The sequence below is a fragment of the Manacus candei genome, unplaced genomic scaffold (assembly GCF_025592945.1).
Source record: "Manacus candei isolate 608988 ecotype Guabito, Panama unplaced genomic scaffold, ASM2559294v1 h1tg000014l, whole genome shotgun sequence".
Lineage (NCBI taxonomy): Eukaryota > Metazoa > Chordata > Aves > Passeriformes > Pipridae > Manacus > Manacus candei.
The window spans coordinates 34,577,283-34,592,955 of record NW_026138062.1 but is presented as its reverse complement, the minus strand read 5'-3'; the positions used below and the strand labels follow the sequence as shown (position 1 = coordinate 34,592,955).

The following is a 15,673-nucleotide window of genomic DNA, read 5'->3' as shown; positions in this document are numbered from 1 at the left end:
CCGGGTGCGCGGTGCCCTTGTGGCGGGGGCGGCGGGCGGGCAGCGCCGGCCTGCGAGCACCTCCATCCCGACCGGAGACTCCGAGGGCGGGGGCGGCACTGCGGGATTCCCAAAGGCCCCGGCGAGGGGGCGGCGGCGGGGCCGGGCGGCCGCGCCATGGAGGCGCCGGCTGCCTGCCTTCCCTCGGCGCGCCTGCCTTCCTCCGCCGCCGCGCCTCCTCCCCGCGCCGCTCCCGCCCGCCTCGCCTCGCTCTTTCCTTACCGGCCGAGGAGTGGATCTTGGAGGACTTCCGCCGCAGGGACATCTTCAGCGCGGTGTCCAGGCCGGCCCTGTTCGGCATGGTGTGGCCGGCCGGGGCGGGCTGGCCATGGGCCCCCCCGCACGCAGACGCCGCGCTGCGGCCGCCGGCACCGCCGCGCCCGGGCTGCGGGGGCGGGCGAGGCGCTGAGCCCGGGCCGGGCCCCGCTCCCCGCCGGGCTGGGGGTGCCCTCCCGGGGAGCCTCTGTGCGCCGAGTGTGAGCCATTGCAGACGGCACGATAAAGTCAGGACCTGGGGTTTGTGGGTTCTTTTGAGGTGTCTGTCGGGAACTAGGATTTTACTGGACATTTTAGGAGCATAAAGAATCCCAGCGAAGCCCCCGCTGGGATCAGGGTCCTTAGCCGGGATTCTTTGTTCCAGTTACAAGGGCATCTTTCATCACTGTGGCATGCCGCCAGCCTCATTACAAAAGATATCGTTCCTCCTCAAAATGTCTGGTAAATCAAAGATAAAAAAAGAAATAGAGGAAATATTAATCAATACAGCACTTAACTCTTACAGCGCATCAGCTTTCTGTGCAAAACATTTGCAACCATGAGAATTTACCTGCCAAGGACAGGCAAAGAGGAAATGTAAGTGAATAGGGAAAAAAAATAACTAAAAAGTTGCCTCTCAGTCTTTACATTCGTCGGTCTTAACCAGGCATAGCTAGCAGTGATTGCCACGTCTTAATGGGTTACCTTCTCTACCAAGTGAGCTTCAAGGTAGCATAGTTTAAATGAGGCAGAAGCTCCGATGAGATGAGGATATACTGAATTTTGAGAAGACCTACTGTATAAGAAATGGTCCTCAGTACCTTGAAGGTCTGTGAAAAACGGCCCTGAATCTGTGTCTAAACCACTCTACCATACAGAGTTGGCTAGCATACACAATAGAGAATGTGGGTGGTATTTCAAAGGTCATAAATAATGCTAAACCGCTGAATCTCGCTGTACTTTGATGTCCTCACAGATAATAAGGAAACTGATACTTTCCAGCTACAACTTCACTAAATGTTGCAAATAGAATTTTGGTTGTCAAATCACTTTGTGCTTCATAAATACAAAGTAGTCTAGAAATTTGGCATTTTACACTAATGGCTCTGAGTGCATCATAGCCCACCTGAAGATGTTTGCTTTGGGACTGGACTGCTGCAGACAGACATTTCTTGCCTATGAGAAACTATCACTTGTGGATTTTATCACTCTGGGAGAAGGCTGGTGCAAGAGCTTGTGTGAATGAAATCATCCAGTAAGGGCAATGCTGAATGCTGGTGTTCCTGCATGCCTTTCCCATTTTAAGTCCATGACATGGAGCTGACTATTGTCATGAACATCATTTTCTCCATCAGCTTACTCTTTCTCCTCTCCACAAATTATTTTCTGTTGCAGTCAGTGTCTTCGCCCCAGTAGGAATTGCCTGGATAACAGAATATCAGTTCACATATATTCTTAGGTAGTAGACAAAAATAAAGTGAAGTTCACTTTGAGTTTGAGCTGCCAGATCAAAGTCAAAGAAAGTGCTCCAAAAAAAGAACCAAAAAAGAATGGCAACTCCTGGTTTCATGTTTACTTTTTAAATCAGAAATTAGCTGTGAGGTGAACTGTGTTAACAGGACGCTAAAAGTATTGTCAAACTGTAAGCTGTCAACTCTGTCAACCTGTGAGCCCGTAGCAGCTAAGTGCACTCATTCCTTCACCTGTACTACACTTGCTTTCACCTCTGCACACTCAGTGTTCTCAAAGAGTGCTCCACATAGCACATCATCTGCCTTGCATTTACACAGGCTACTCACTTGTAAACTTAACTACTTGAGCACTTTGAAGAGATTTAATTACCCAACCCACACTTACCTCCACAAGCCTGAGATGTGTCCCTGTGGAAGGAAGCTCCCTGAACATTAATGAGCAGGCATTTCTGTAAAGCGTAATGGCATGGAAGAAAGAAATCACATCTTTGCCCCTGCATAGACTGAAAGTCTCAGAGGGCCTGCCTGCAATGTCTGTCTCAAGTCACAAATTGTATAATCGTACACTGCAGTCTAACGGGAAGCTGAGGGGAGAAGGTGGACTGCAAAAGTGTCTAAGGAAACCAAGTGTGCAGGATAATCTTGGTACCTGAGAAAGGACCTGGATCCTGCTCAGCAGGCTTAAGAGTGGGGCCCGCAGGAAAACTAAGTGTACAGTCCAGAGGTGAACTCATGTTGGTTATGTTTCTGAAAGCTCACGTTCATCAGTAACAACTGACAAGCTGCAGGTGAGCCCTGAGCTTTGAGAAAAGAAACTGATTGTTCTGCTGTGCAGGACTCACCCTTGTCATTGTGTTATGCAATGCCTGTCTTTGTCGTAGCGCTGATGTGCACTAAATTGTGTATTATTGGACCATGAGTCAGGGCAGTATTATTCCCTGGGGTCTGTCATAATGGATCCATGTTTTGAATGATGTACCAAAAACAAAAGGAGTTGGTATTTTTCAAATTACAATGTGATGACTTTTCTAGTATTTATAGCAATGTACTTTCAAAGAGCTCAGTATACATAATAATTATTTCAATGTAATAAATAAAGCAAAGGCAGGAAGAATGGTCCTGTAGCTAATGTGCCAGACTGGGAGACAGGATATCTTTATGGTATTTCTGACTGTGCCAGATACCGTCTGGGACCTTGGAGAGATTGTTAAGCCCAAATTTCCAAAAGATGCATTCTCTGCTACAATTATTAATGTTATGCAAAGAGTTTGGTTCTGAGGGAAAAGAAAAAGGGAGCACACCATTCTCAGTCTAATCAAAGAACTATTAGGTGAAAGCTAATTAATACAGAAAAGAAAAAAGAAAGAAATTAAAAAATGCTACTACTACTTAAACAAAAGAAAAAAAATTAGGAATAATAATGCAGTTCATTTCTTTGTAGGCACACTCTTCCTGTCTGTCCTTTTTTTGGTGTTGTGCTTACCCTCCCACTGCCCCTCTAGGGCCGACACTGCCAGCTTTTGTCAAGCAGTGGGTGTTGGGGCTGTGGCTGGTCATCCGTGTGTTCCCAACAAGTTCTTTGCTGAAAAAAGCAAAGAACTAATAAGGGGCTATTTTATGGGAGTTTTAAAATCCTTTTACACCTTACTCTTTCTTCATTTGTCTACAGCTCCACTTTAATCCAATTGTATTATATGTGATGCCATTTATGTATGTTACATACTTGTTCTTTGTGTAATCCCTAAACTGTCTTTTTCCAGTTCTCAAGTCTGCACTGCTTTAGCTGACTACTGGAGAGCTCTTTATAGCCCCAAGTTCTCCAGTGCCAAGGCTGTCCCCCTTTTCTTATCATCCTATACCTGCTCTACAGTGTCCTGTGAGCCCACTCTGAGGGGACCCTGCTGTCATACCAGGCCTGTATTTCTCTACACCTTATGTTATTATGTTATATATCATTATGTTAGTCATAAGCCTGTGGCCTCCTTCCAGCAATGGTGGTGTTAGGCTACAGGATGAGAGTAAGCACATGTAAGTTCTGCATGTCTAAATCTGCTTGTGTTAAACAAAACAAAACAAAACAAAACAAAACAAAACAAAACAAAACAACATAATAGATTCTCTTGGTCTTAAATCTTTGTGCTGTGGTACTTTGCCCTTGCTTACATGCATAGGATCAAAACGAGCATGATGCAGATAATATGCTGAGATACATAGGGGGTATCTGTCATGACATTTTTAAAAAGGTTATAAAAAAAAAAAAGTCAAAAAGCCAGGACCTCTGTTTCTAGATTGATAGAGAAAGTGTGCTTGGCATCACTCAGCTTAAGAAAATAAGTAAAACAATTTATGGATCTTCTTCGCAGAGATGCTGATCTCTACAGACCAATACAGGACGTGACTATTAATATGTGAACATGTGTCAATCCATGTATGATTCATCTGTAATCTCTTAAAGGAGCCATTTTAAAGCTATTACACCTTGTCCTTTCACTGGTACAAAGTCCCTCCCCAGCTCTCTGGTCAGCTCCATTCAGGTCCTGGAAGGTGCTATAAGGTCTCCCCAGACCCTTCTCTTCTCCAGGCTGAACAGTCCCTGCTGTCTCAGCCTGTCTTCATAGGAAACATTTAAGATTGATTTTCAGAATGTAAATAGTTCTCAAAATGCATGAGGTGCATTTTCATTATTTTGATTCACTTCCCTGTCCCACAGCTAGGTTGCTGGCTAATGTGAGTCCAATATTCTTTGGTTTTGTAATCAATGAGATTGGTGCAAAGGGAATCCAAGGCAGGCATATAATTCTGCCACACTGATTTGGTGGCACTCACTTTGTACAGTTGTAAACAAATGCAGAAAAGCAAAAGTTGGTCCCAAGTAGGTGTGCTCAGAAAGACTGAAAAGAACCTTGAGAGAACTGACACACTTGTTAAGATTGAACCATATTCTGCAGCATGTGTAAATATTCCACAATATGCTTTGAACCAGCTATTACATCCAGGCCACCATATGATTGGAAATAATAGAGTTCAGTATATAGTGTATCTGTGACTTACATGTTATTCAAAATATTTTGATACCAGAAAAAAATAGTGTCATGTACAGCACAGAATAATAATAATAATAAAAAAAGACAAAACCCCACTGAAATATAATTTAGTATAGCAGAGAGTTTTATATATATATATACATACACACATACACACACACACACACACACATATGTATATAAAACAGATGACCTGAAGGAACTCAACAAGGAAGGTGGAGAAGGACTTCTTAGAAGAGTGTGTAGTGAGTGACTGGACAAGGGGGAATGGATTCAAACTAAAAGAGCATAGGTTTAGATTAGGTATTAGAGGGACATTCTTTGTTGTGAAGGTGGTAAGGCACTGGAACAGGTTGCCCAGCGTAGTTGTGGATGCCCCATTCCTGAAGGCGTTCAAGGCCAGGCTGGATGGGGCTCTGAGCAACTTGGTCTAGTGAAAGGTGTCTCTGCTCATGGCAGGGACATTGGAACTAGATGGCCTTTAAGGTCCTTTCCATCCAAAACTATTCTATGGTTCTATGATCTTGTGTACTCTAGGGACCAGCACTCACAGCTGTCCTTGTTTGCAGTGCTTTGGTGGACTAGGACAAAAGGCTCATTGCTCTCTGCCCTGCTGCTTTTCAGGAAACATGTCCGACTCATGTCCTGCAAACTGAGGTTTCTTCCTTTGCTGGGAGCCATTCCTGCAGGCTGGAAACCTGCTTCCTAGACACTGGTCTCCAGGAAGCTTACAGAGGGGTAGTGTCATCATCTCCATTTCCCCAGGGCAGAGGAGGCAGAGGGAGCGGCGCTGGCTTCGGTTGAGCCATCTGGAGAAACAAAGCTCCGACGGGAGTGCGGAACACAGGGCCCCAGTGCCCCTGCCCTGGGGAACACCAGGGAGGGAGCCGACGGGACCCGCTCCAGCACCTCGGAGAGCTCCCGGCACCGGGCACCGGGACGGGCTCCACGCCTGGAGGTGCCGCCTCTGCAGGGCAACATCGGGAGTAAAACACCGGTCAATGCACTTCGCAGCTGGCTTTTCTCGAGTTTATTTAAACTTGAGTTAATTAATTTTGTTTCAGAATTAGCATTCATTTATCTGATCGTCCCGCTAGTATTTCCATGCCCCGAAAAACAAAGGGCGCTGGCGCAACGTCCAAGGAGCGCCAGCCCTGCAGAGCACGAAGGGAAAGCGTTTTGTCCCAAATCCTTTCTTTCCCCCCTCCCTGTTAGAAGCAGCTGGGGCTCGGCGGGAGGAGCAGCTTGTCTCCCCTCGCTTCCCGGTGCACGGTGCTAGCCACTCCCCCAGTGCCTAGAGGTCCAGAGAAGCTGACTTTAATCACATCTCCCCCGTCTCCCCCACCTCAGGCCTCACTGTGATCTGAGAAATGCTCATCAGGCCCCAGCCAAGACGAACTGCACCTGGACTAAGTCCCTCTTGAGCTTATCAGAAACACTGTCTGTTCTCAGGAACTAGTGTTTTCTAATGAGCATGTGTATTTTAAGGAACAGCCTTGGAAACTTATTTTTCTTGCCTGAATAATAACGCAAGTGGAATAATATTTCTGTTGCCAAACCTTCAAAGAAAGTTACTGACTCAAATTTTGGCCAGTATGAAAAATTACTATGACTAAAGTCCACTGTCTAACGACCCTATAAACAGTGGTCCAAAGTGAGATCTTTTTGAGCTCTCAGTTGCCAGAAGATAAGGGGCTAATGTGTATGTCTCAAACACTGATAACCAGATGGCTGTGGAGCAAACCAAGGACTGTTAGCAATAACAGACAAGAATTGTTGGTAATAACCAAGGACTACTGATATTAACATGCCAGGAGAAAGAACAAGTTTTGGTCAGAGAAGGGTAGCCAGGTGGATAGAGGACAGCACTTTTCTGCTAGAAAGAACCACAACACAGTACAGCCCAAGCGCTGGAATGATTGGCAGGAAGAGGACATGGACTATATGGTGGGATTAGGACCATCAAAGACCCCCGAAGCCCTCTGACCCACTTCCAGAAAAGCCTAAATGAACGGACTGCACATGATAACTAATTAGCACAGAAAGTGAGAAACCAACCAAAAAAGGTTGCTGCCTACAAAAAGGTACCCCTCCCTGCTTGGGTGGTGCCTCCAGACCCTGGACATCTCATCAGCTAGACTGACACAGCTGAACTGCCATTTATAAGCAGAATCAATGGTGAAACCAGGATTTGCATCCCCTCAGCTGGGTCAGTGGTGAAAGCAGGATTGGCATCCCATCAACTGGATCAACACTGGAGTAAGGGCTAGTGATCCCTTTTTATCTCTCTTTTTCTTTTCCTCTCCTTTTCTCTTTTCCTTTCCTTAATTCATTTCTCCCTTTTTAATTAGCCTCTTTAATTTCTCTTTTCCCTTCCACCCTACTCCTTTATCCAACCCCCACTGCCGTGTGCCTATAGAGCAGATCAGGGGCTAACATACCAATTTCCATGCAAAGTCTGTAGTTTACTAATAAAACTCTCTGATTGTTTGCAGCCCCTCTGACTTTTGTCTTTCCTTTCGACCAATGAGCATTTTCGAATCTGAAGTGCTTCCTTCCCCTTAAGTTAGGGTCGTCACACAGTGCCCCGTTGCCGGTCACCTTCCCCTTCGGAGGCAGGTCTGTGCTCCAGGACGCACTGCCGAGCCAGCACTTGCTCCTTGTTGACTGGCGCCCTCTCCTGCTGTGCGACATATTTTCCTCTCGGACGCTGAGAGTTTAATGTGAATTCAACGGATCCAGGCAGCGCAAGGGATACGCCATGGGCTGCTGAGGAACCCTGCGCTGGGGCTCTGGACATGCTTTTGCCCTCAGCGTGCTTCTGTCCAAGACTGGCTCATTCAAATTGTTCTGCCTTCCCTAATTCTACCACCATCAAAGTGAGAATTAATCTCATCCCGGTACTTTCTTTTTTGGGGTCTCAAATTGCATTACTCTCAGGGGTATCTCACAAGGAGTGCAGGGGAGTCATGAGTGAAATCATCTGGGAGGCCAGAGTCATCCTTTGAGATTCATGTCCAAGGGAAAAAAAAAATTAAAAATTGGAGTCTGTGGACTTGGAGATGCCTTAAAAAAAGGGATGGGGAGGCGTGCTAAATTTTACAGACCTTTTGCTGAAATAACCCTGAACCTGGGTTTTTACTTCAATCCTACATGGAACAAAAAATGTGAAGAAAAACAAAATAAGAAAATGGAATTTTAACAGTCCAAACAGGAAAAAAAGCATCAGCTGTAACAATATTGGAGATAGCCCCCAACTGCAGTGTTTATGCAATGCTAAAGTAGCTCAACAGAAGGACCTGAATCCGGATATGCAACAATTCTGATGTAAACATTACACTATGATGCTTATATTTTTTCCTTATGAATACATATTTTTTTTCCTGTAGCATTCAATTCATTGTACGTGTATATGTGTGTATGTGCAGAGACAAACTACTGGGCTAGGTAAGGACTAATATGATCCTTTAAAATCACTGTATGTGTATTAAAGTTAACTGCTACACATATGCAGATTAACTACACACTAACTCTGTGCTCATACACATATTGGCAATTCCTGTTCTTTCAGAGTTTATATATACCCTGTTAACATGGAACAAATGCAATAAATTGCATGCAAAATGCGTTTAAAAACCAGTAGAAGGAATAGTACCAGCAGCCCAAGTGCTCTATTCATGCATTACTCACTCAGATAAGGGCAAGACCTCTGTATTAAAATAGCAACACAGTATGCTTTCTTGGGCATGCATGCCTGAAGGTAAAAGATGAACCATTATTAATGTAGCTCAAATGTGTGTGAACTGCAAAAATAGCTCACCGGCTCTATAAGGTATGTCAAATGCTCAGCATAGCAGATCCAATGCTGTGTAAGGAAATACATTACAGTGGAACTGGCCTAGATGAAGGCTTAGTACTAAAGATGAGATGGAAAGGTTTAACAAAATTTAAGTGCTTTTCTTGGAAATAGAAGCAACATACTGTATCTGACCCACTTTACTTCAGGACAAGAACCCCGAGTGTGGGTTATAAATGCCTGAAGCCAGGCCTTTATAAAGGATTGCTTAAAATAATGGGACGAAGTGATCCCACATATCCTATTATAGCTGTTCAACCTGTGGATGAAAACCAAAGCTTTGTTTGTTTTTGGTTTATTGCGTATATGTTTCATTTTTGCACTTCAGGCAATTTACATTACGCTACAGATAAATTTAGTGGTGGGATAAACACCTTCTGGGCTAAGTGTGAATGCTAAGGAGCAACTTGCACTGAGCTGGTATCTGGTGAACCTGCTCCAGGTCTGGTTCAGACTAGTCAAAGTTCAGCATAAGTCCAGAGAAAAAAAGGAAATAGGAGAAATTTTGCTTTGAGGTACCTTGTGCATCCAAAAGGTGGGCTAACCCCATTCCTGCTGTAAACATGAGCAGGCTGAGGGAAGTCTGCAGGATGCTGGGCAGTACTTGCCTGTTGTTGATGGCTTCTGTGTGCAGGCTGAAATCATATTAGCTGCACAGCATCTCAGAAGAGCTAATTATATTTTTAATTTTAAAGACTGATCTCTGAGTGCTGCATTGTCAGTTTGGCCATGTCTGTTGTTCTGAATGTTGCTCTGATCAAAGCTGGGTATGCATGGCTCCACAGTTAAAACCACAGTGTATGACTGGATAACAGCAGTCCTGAGCTTTCTGCCATTTGCCCCCTCTCTCCCTTGAAATCCTGCAGACTGCACTGATGTATATGGTCAGTGCACTCAAAAGGAGAGTCAGGTCTCAAAGTCTCTTCAGGAACTGGTAAATCCTACAACCCTCAATCAACTTAGTGACTCTTTTCAGGGGTGTATACTGTGAAAGAAATACTCCTTAAATTTTTGATGGGATGAGGAGACTGGCAAGAGTACTAGCATTTGTGAAATGAAAATCCAGAAAATTTCTGGACTGTTTGTCTGAAGATCCCATCTAGCTCTTTTTCCTGATGTGGTGGTCTACAGCAGACAGCTACCACAACATTGACCATGTTGGTCACCATTCGTGACCTGTAGGTTCTCAGCTGACTCCTCATCCACCCCGACACTGAATTCATGCATTCTGCTGCTCTCACACACAAAGGACAGCTTTTCCCCATCACTGTCCTGGGCTGTCCTTCCTAAAGAGCCTGTATCCATCCAGTGCAGCACACCAGTTGTGAGAGCTATCCCACCAGGTCTCTGTGATCCTGGTTGGATCATAGCCTTCTAACTGCACACAGACATCTGATTCCCCCTGCTTGTTCCCCATGCTGTCTGCACTGGTCTACAGTCACTTGAGATGCTGATTTCCTAGAGAAAGTAAAACATCTGCTCCACCATACTAGCCTGTAGGACCTTATTTGTATGAACACACCTGGAATGACTCTGCTTCAACTCTCTTCTGTTAACAGGTTTCTCTTGCCCACACTGCCCTGCACACTCTGCTTATCAAGTTCTTCCACCACTTCATCACTTGGTTGCAGGATGTCCTGTCCTTTCCCACATCATTCCTAGTTGGCCTGGTAGAGTTGGTTTCCTCACCAGGTTGGTTGGGCTCTGATCAGTCACTTGGTAGTTACTACATGACTGCACTGAGTTACTCCAGTGGGAGCTTGACATGGGGAAACAGCATCTGCTTTTAAAAGCAGAATAGTTATTTCCCATCAAGGCAAAAACATGAAGTGGTAGGACATAGCCTGCTATAATTTACTGTTTCCTTTTATATTTCCAAATTTGCACATGCTGCTAATTGTTTTGTCAATAACTACAGAGAACTGTCCTCTCTCACACGTGCCTCTGGTTCCTTTCTTTATGTACTGATATATTCACTTTTCACATTAATCAACAGTCTTATATTACTAGAACTAGGCTGTGCACCTCTGCCTGGCTGTACAAATTCAGCCGTATTTATCCCAGATCCAAGCCAGACCTTATTGTCATATTAACATAACTTAACCAGGTCTGTGGCTTAACAAGATACTTGATGCCAAAACCAGCCTGATAACCTATCCTGCACATTCCAGTCAAACTATCATATTTCATGTTCCATTTTCCATTTGGCTATTGTTTTTAGATGAAAAGGCCACACTTATGATTCAGTTGCATATCAGACAACAACCCCTCTAGGTAACTAATTCCCTCCCTGTATTTCTAAAGATCTAAAACCATGAATAGAATGACCCCTTGACACTGAGTCAAGCCAAGAGGAGTTGTGCAACCTCTCTTGGCGATGCTTCTGCATAAGTCCTAACTTCTTCCATTATATTGTTGAGTTCATATTAGCATGTCTGACAAACTTTTTGGGCCACAGCACTGTGAATATATGTTGTATATCTTGCTTTTCTCAGTTCTCTGCTCCTGCTTTTCTGGTTTATGGTGCAGTATAAAGCAAACATCACTATTATGGTACAAATATGCCACAGACCTATTGAAACACAAAACCAGGATGATACCCTTGTATTAGTTTTGGAGCTATTCTGGGACACTTGGTGCTTAATAAACCCTGCAAGTCAGACTGAAAACCAAGAAGAGTGATGCCCCTATTATCCCAAATCCCTGTCCCTTTCTAGTCACGATTCACATGAACTTTTCAGTAGTGCCACAGGAAAGTACTTTGTGGAAATAGTCTGTTCCTAAGTTGAAGGAATGAAAATGGTTACAGGTGTATAAAGAGACATAATGAAAATGGAAGGGAAGCAAAAGGAAGTTGGAAAGAGTCTAAAGAATGGGATAAAATTAAAACATTTCTGCTCACTTTGCAGTTATTTGGCAACACAGGAATCCATTTCTATGTCATATATTATTAAAGAAGATACTATTAGAGAGACATACAGGGACATAATATCAGCTAGAAAGTTGCTGATAGCATAATACATGCAAAAAATGGAAAAACCTATTAACTCAGCCTAATATTTCTTTATATCTTTGCCAGGGCCCTGTCCAAGGCAGCTCTCTGGGTTATTTTTCACATTAAGGCTTTCTAGAGACTCTGAGTTAGTGCTACCACTTGAACTGAGTTAAATATTTCATTTTAAATAAACTGTTATTTTTAAAACTTCTGCCCACATTCTGCTATTTACTTCCCTAAAAATAAATCACTTTTCCCAATGTCACCAATTAACATGTCACTTCTTCCAAAGAAGCAGCCAGCCTGATGCCAGTACCAATAGCTGTGCACCCTGGAGCAGGAGCTGACCAGGACATATCCCAGTTTTGTAATGCTCCACTTCCCAAGTTACTTTCAGTGTTTAATATATCTCAGTTTAAACTGAAACCAGGCACTAATTTGCATTGGGTTTCTAGGAAAGATGAGAAAATAAAGCCCAGGAGCCGGACCAGCAGGGTGGCCAAGTTGGCCGAGTACCTGGTGCTAGCTTCTCTGACCCCTCAATCTCAGAGATTAAACAGTTTATCTTCACTCTTAGGACCTGTGTCACACATGAATGGACACGCATATCCCGTTGCTAATTCCTTCAGCAGAACAGAAGCCTCCAGGACTCTCCTGAGACCTTCTGAACACAGCCATGCAGGTGTCAGCCTGCCCAGTCTCATGCTGGTTCTGCACCCAAACTCAGGCCTCAAAGCTGCTGAAGACAATTCCTCTCCTTCACTCTCCTGCCCAACATTTCCCATAGAGTTGCTCCCAGCTGCCTTAGGAAGTCAATCAGTTTCTCATTGCCTCTAATTTCTCATGATCTTCCTGTCTACCACATGAATAGGGTGGAAGGTTTGATCCAGGCTAGGCTACCTTCTCAGCACATTTAGGAATAGCCAGAACTCAGCACCAGGCAGCTTTCTGCTGCAGGCCAGGTAAGCCAATATATGGTAACACCTACTTTCCAGTATACATTTTTATAGCAATAAGAGCTAACTTCACATCAACTGACAGGCAGGAATTGCAGATAACCAAATCATCACACGTGGTTTAAATCAAAACCCCAAGAGGTGCATAATCAGTCCAACAGGTGAATCCCTCATGCAACAGCTGATGCCAGAAATGGTGCAAGAACAGTGAGTGTGTGGACCTACCACCACATATAGGTTACAAATTCCACAGTAGATACCTCAAGACAATAACTACAGGAGAGCCCAAATTTGTTTTTGAGGTTTCTTGTACAGAGTATGATGTTAGGATTCCATAGCCTAACTTAATAAACCTGGTTGGGAAGTACCTAGCTTCTGCTGCCTTCCGTGCAAGCCAGTTATCCAGAAGCAGGTGAGATGTGTTCATGAAATGGAGCTCAGAGAGGGAGACAAATACAGTTCTACAGCAGCTAGAAGTGTTACTTTGGAAAGGAAGAAAAACATGCTAATAGGAGCTGTTAGAACAACCCAAGAATTTCCCTGGGAGAAAACTTCAAACTGGGAGGTTTAAGTGAAGTAAATGTAAAATATCGATGAGAAGATGTAGATTATGCTGAAATTTCAAGAGGAATGGAATGCAGTGGATTATTGGATCATTTGCATCTTAATGAGAGAGAAAAATAAAGATTTACAAGGGGAGGGAAGAACAAAAAGAACATAAACCTGTGGCATTCCAGAATTTGAACACTAGGCTTTGGTATTTCTTTTTGTGGGAAAGGATTAAATAAAACTCAGCTACAAATATTGAAAATCTCTGAACTTCAATAGCACGTCAAAAAACTGTATCTTGGATAGTACAGGAAATGTTGATCTTTGTTATAAATAACAAATGGGAATCAAAAATTTATGTATTTAATCAATTTTCCAGACATTTGTACTTTTAACACATTTGTTTACAGAAGCACTTTAAAAACAAATCTACCCTGGAATGTTAACTGTTTGAACTTGATTGACTGATATTGCAGAAATGAAGTTACTAATAGCTGAGTGATCTCAATGTTATTCATGCACACTTCCTTTAGTGTCTGACCACAGGTTATTCTAGTTATAGACTGCAACACAAACTCCACCTTGCTCTTGATGATGAATGTGATGCACAAATATATCATGATGCCTTTCTAATTTTATAGACAAAGCTGGGTAGACCAAGTGTCTTAATCATTGTGCTGATTTACTTATCAGAGATTTTCTTTTAATGAAAAGTAGTAACACAACAAAGCTGCCCTGTGAAGGAGGATACAGATAAAGGCTGTGGCACCTTTACTGGGCATATATGAAGAGTAAGCAACTATTACTCCTCTCCTCAGCCCTTTTACATGCAGAGTAAAACATGTTATTAGCTCACCTAATCAGGTGCAATTCAGGGACAACTAAGGGAACTTAATAATTAACAAACAAGTTTAATTCTGTCAGTGCTACACTTAAGATTTCAAGTTCTTCTCAACAAGTATCAGCTTAAGGATAATTAACATATTTATTTTCTGAAATTCTTCATATATTTACCCCTAGTCCCTGTTTATTAAAAAAAGAAGTCTCACAAATCTGCTGATTTAGAAGTAACATCTTCTAAATCGAGGTTTGACCATTTATTTCTAGATACTTAAATACCTGTGCTATGTGACATATTTGTAAGCGATCAGAAGAAAGAAATAAGTGATCGAATCCACAAATGCTACAGAATTATTGGGATATTAAATGCTAGGACAAATCACAAGAGGCAAGGTGCCCAGGATGATTAAAGGACAGAGGAAATTTGATTTGCACGACACACAGAATAACCCAAGAGAAAAGGAAATATGCGAAGTACACACACACAAAAAAGCATGCGATAGTCCATTCTAAATCAGCAACTGACATTCACAAAAGTGATTGTGAAATCTTTTGCATGACTTGGTAAGGTATCAGCTCAGTGGTGAGCAGCAAACAAAAGTAAATCCAGAATAATAGGAATTATTTGGAAGGTCACAAAAGGGAAAAAAAGTTGTTATATCATGATATAATATGTAGTGCATCCACATTTCGAATTCTGCATGAGCACCAGTCCTCCCATTTCAAAAGAGCAACAAGACTAGTTAGATAAGAATAGCTTCTATATAAAAAGAGGTTAAATAGGATACCTCAGTTATTAAAAAAAAAAGTAAAGAAAGAAAGGAAGAGTATGGGCTAAGTCACTAGCAAAGTGAATGGAGAGGCGTTATGGTTGCATTGCTTCCTAAAGTACAAGAACGAGGGAATGTAAGATACTAAAAACCTTCAAGTATAAAACAAGTGCTTCTCACAAAAGCCAAACTGTAACTCTGCAATGGACAGCTGCAGAGATCAAAAGCACAGGTGGGTTGGAGAAGAGCTAGGAAATGCAAATTAACAAAGCTCTTAAACACAGGTATGACTGTAGGAACATGAGCCCCCAAGTCATGGAGAAGGGAAAGGAGCGTTTGGGGGGTTGTGGTGGTATAGAACTGAAGCTGTATCACCAGGAAAGCAAGTAAAAGAAGGCAATACCAAACTGAATCACTATGATTTAATTGGTCCCATCAATACAATTTCCCAGGAAAGTGGAGGAACATAAAACATGCTCCTTCCTCCAAGGGAGGGGAAATACCTGACAACCAACTCAAATGGGGCAGGACAAGAATATAGTACGGAAGTCTTCATGTTTCTTCTCCCATAGCCTACAGTTTGTACAGAAAGCTCTCACTTTCAGATGTTCCCCCCAACAGCTCAGTTAAATGTAGCCTGTCATAGAGGATCTTGTCTTGAACCATGTATGCAATTGTGCTTACAATTGCACAGCAAAATCCTCCCTGAGTGAAAGAAGGCACAGGAAATCTCCCTTTATCTCTAGAGCATTAGTGAAGCAGTTGTAAGGATTAAAGTTAAAATTGACCTTGAAGGACCCAACCAGCAAGGCAATAGTGAGCCTAAAGCAGGCTTCTACAAATGTGTCCCTCGAATCAGGTAGCTTTCAAAAATACGAATGAAAGCCATAAGGAGAC

General features: G+C 43.0%; 1 protein-coding gene across 2 annotated transcripts in view; it reads right to left on the bottom strand.

The window, feature by feature from the left end:
- ATP8A2 (ATPase phospholipid transporting 8A2) overlaps positions 1 to 476 on the bottom strand; it is a 330,711-nt gene extending 330,235 nt beyond the window's left edge. The window contains exon 1 of one of the 2 annotated variants that reach the window (XM_051780106.1): positions 262 to 476. In XM_051780106.1, coding sequence (XP_051636066.1) covers positions 262 to 340 — 79 coding nt within the window. In that variant the 5' untranslated portion in view covers positions 341 to 476. The remainder of the gene's footprint in view (positions 1 to 261) is intronic. The other variant, XM_051780107.1, reaches the window with a different exon arrangement.
- Positions 477 to 15,673: the final 15,197 nt, after the last annotated feature.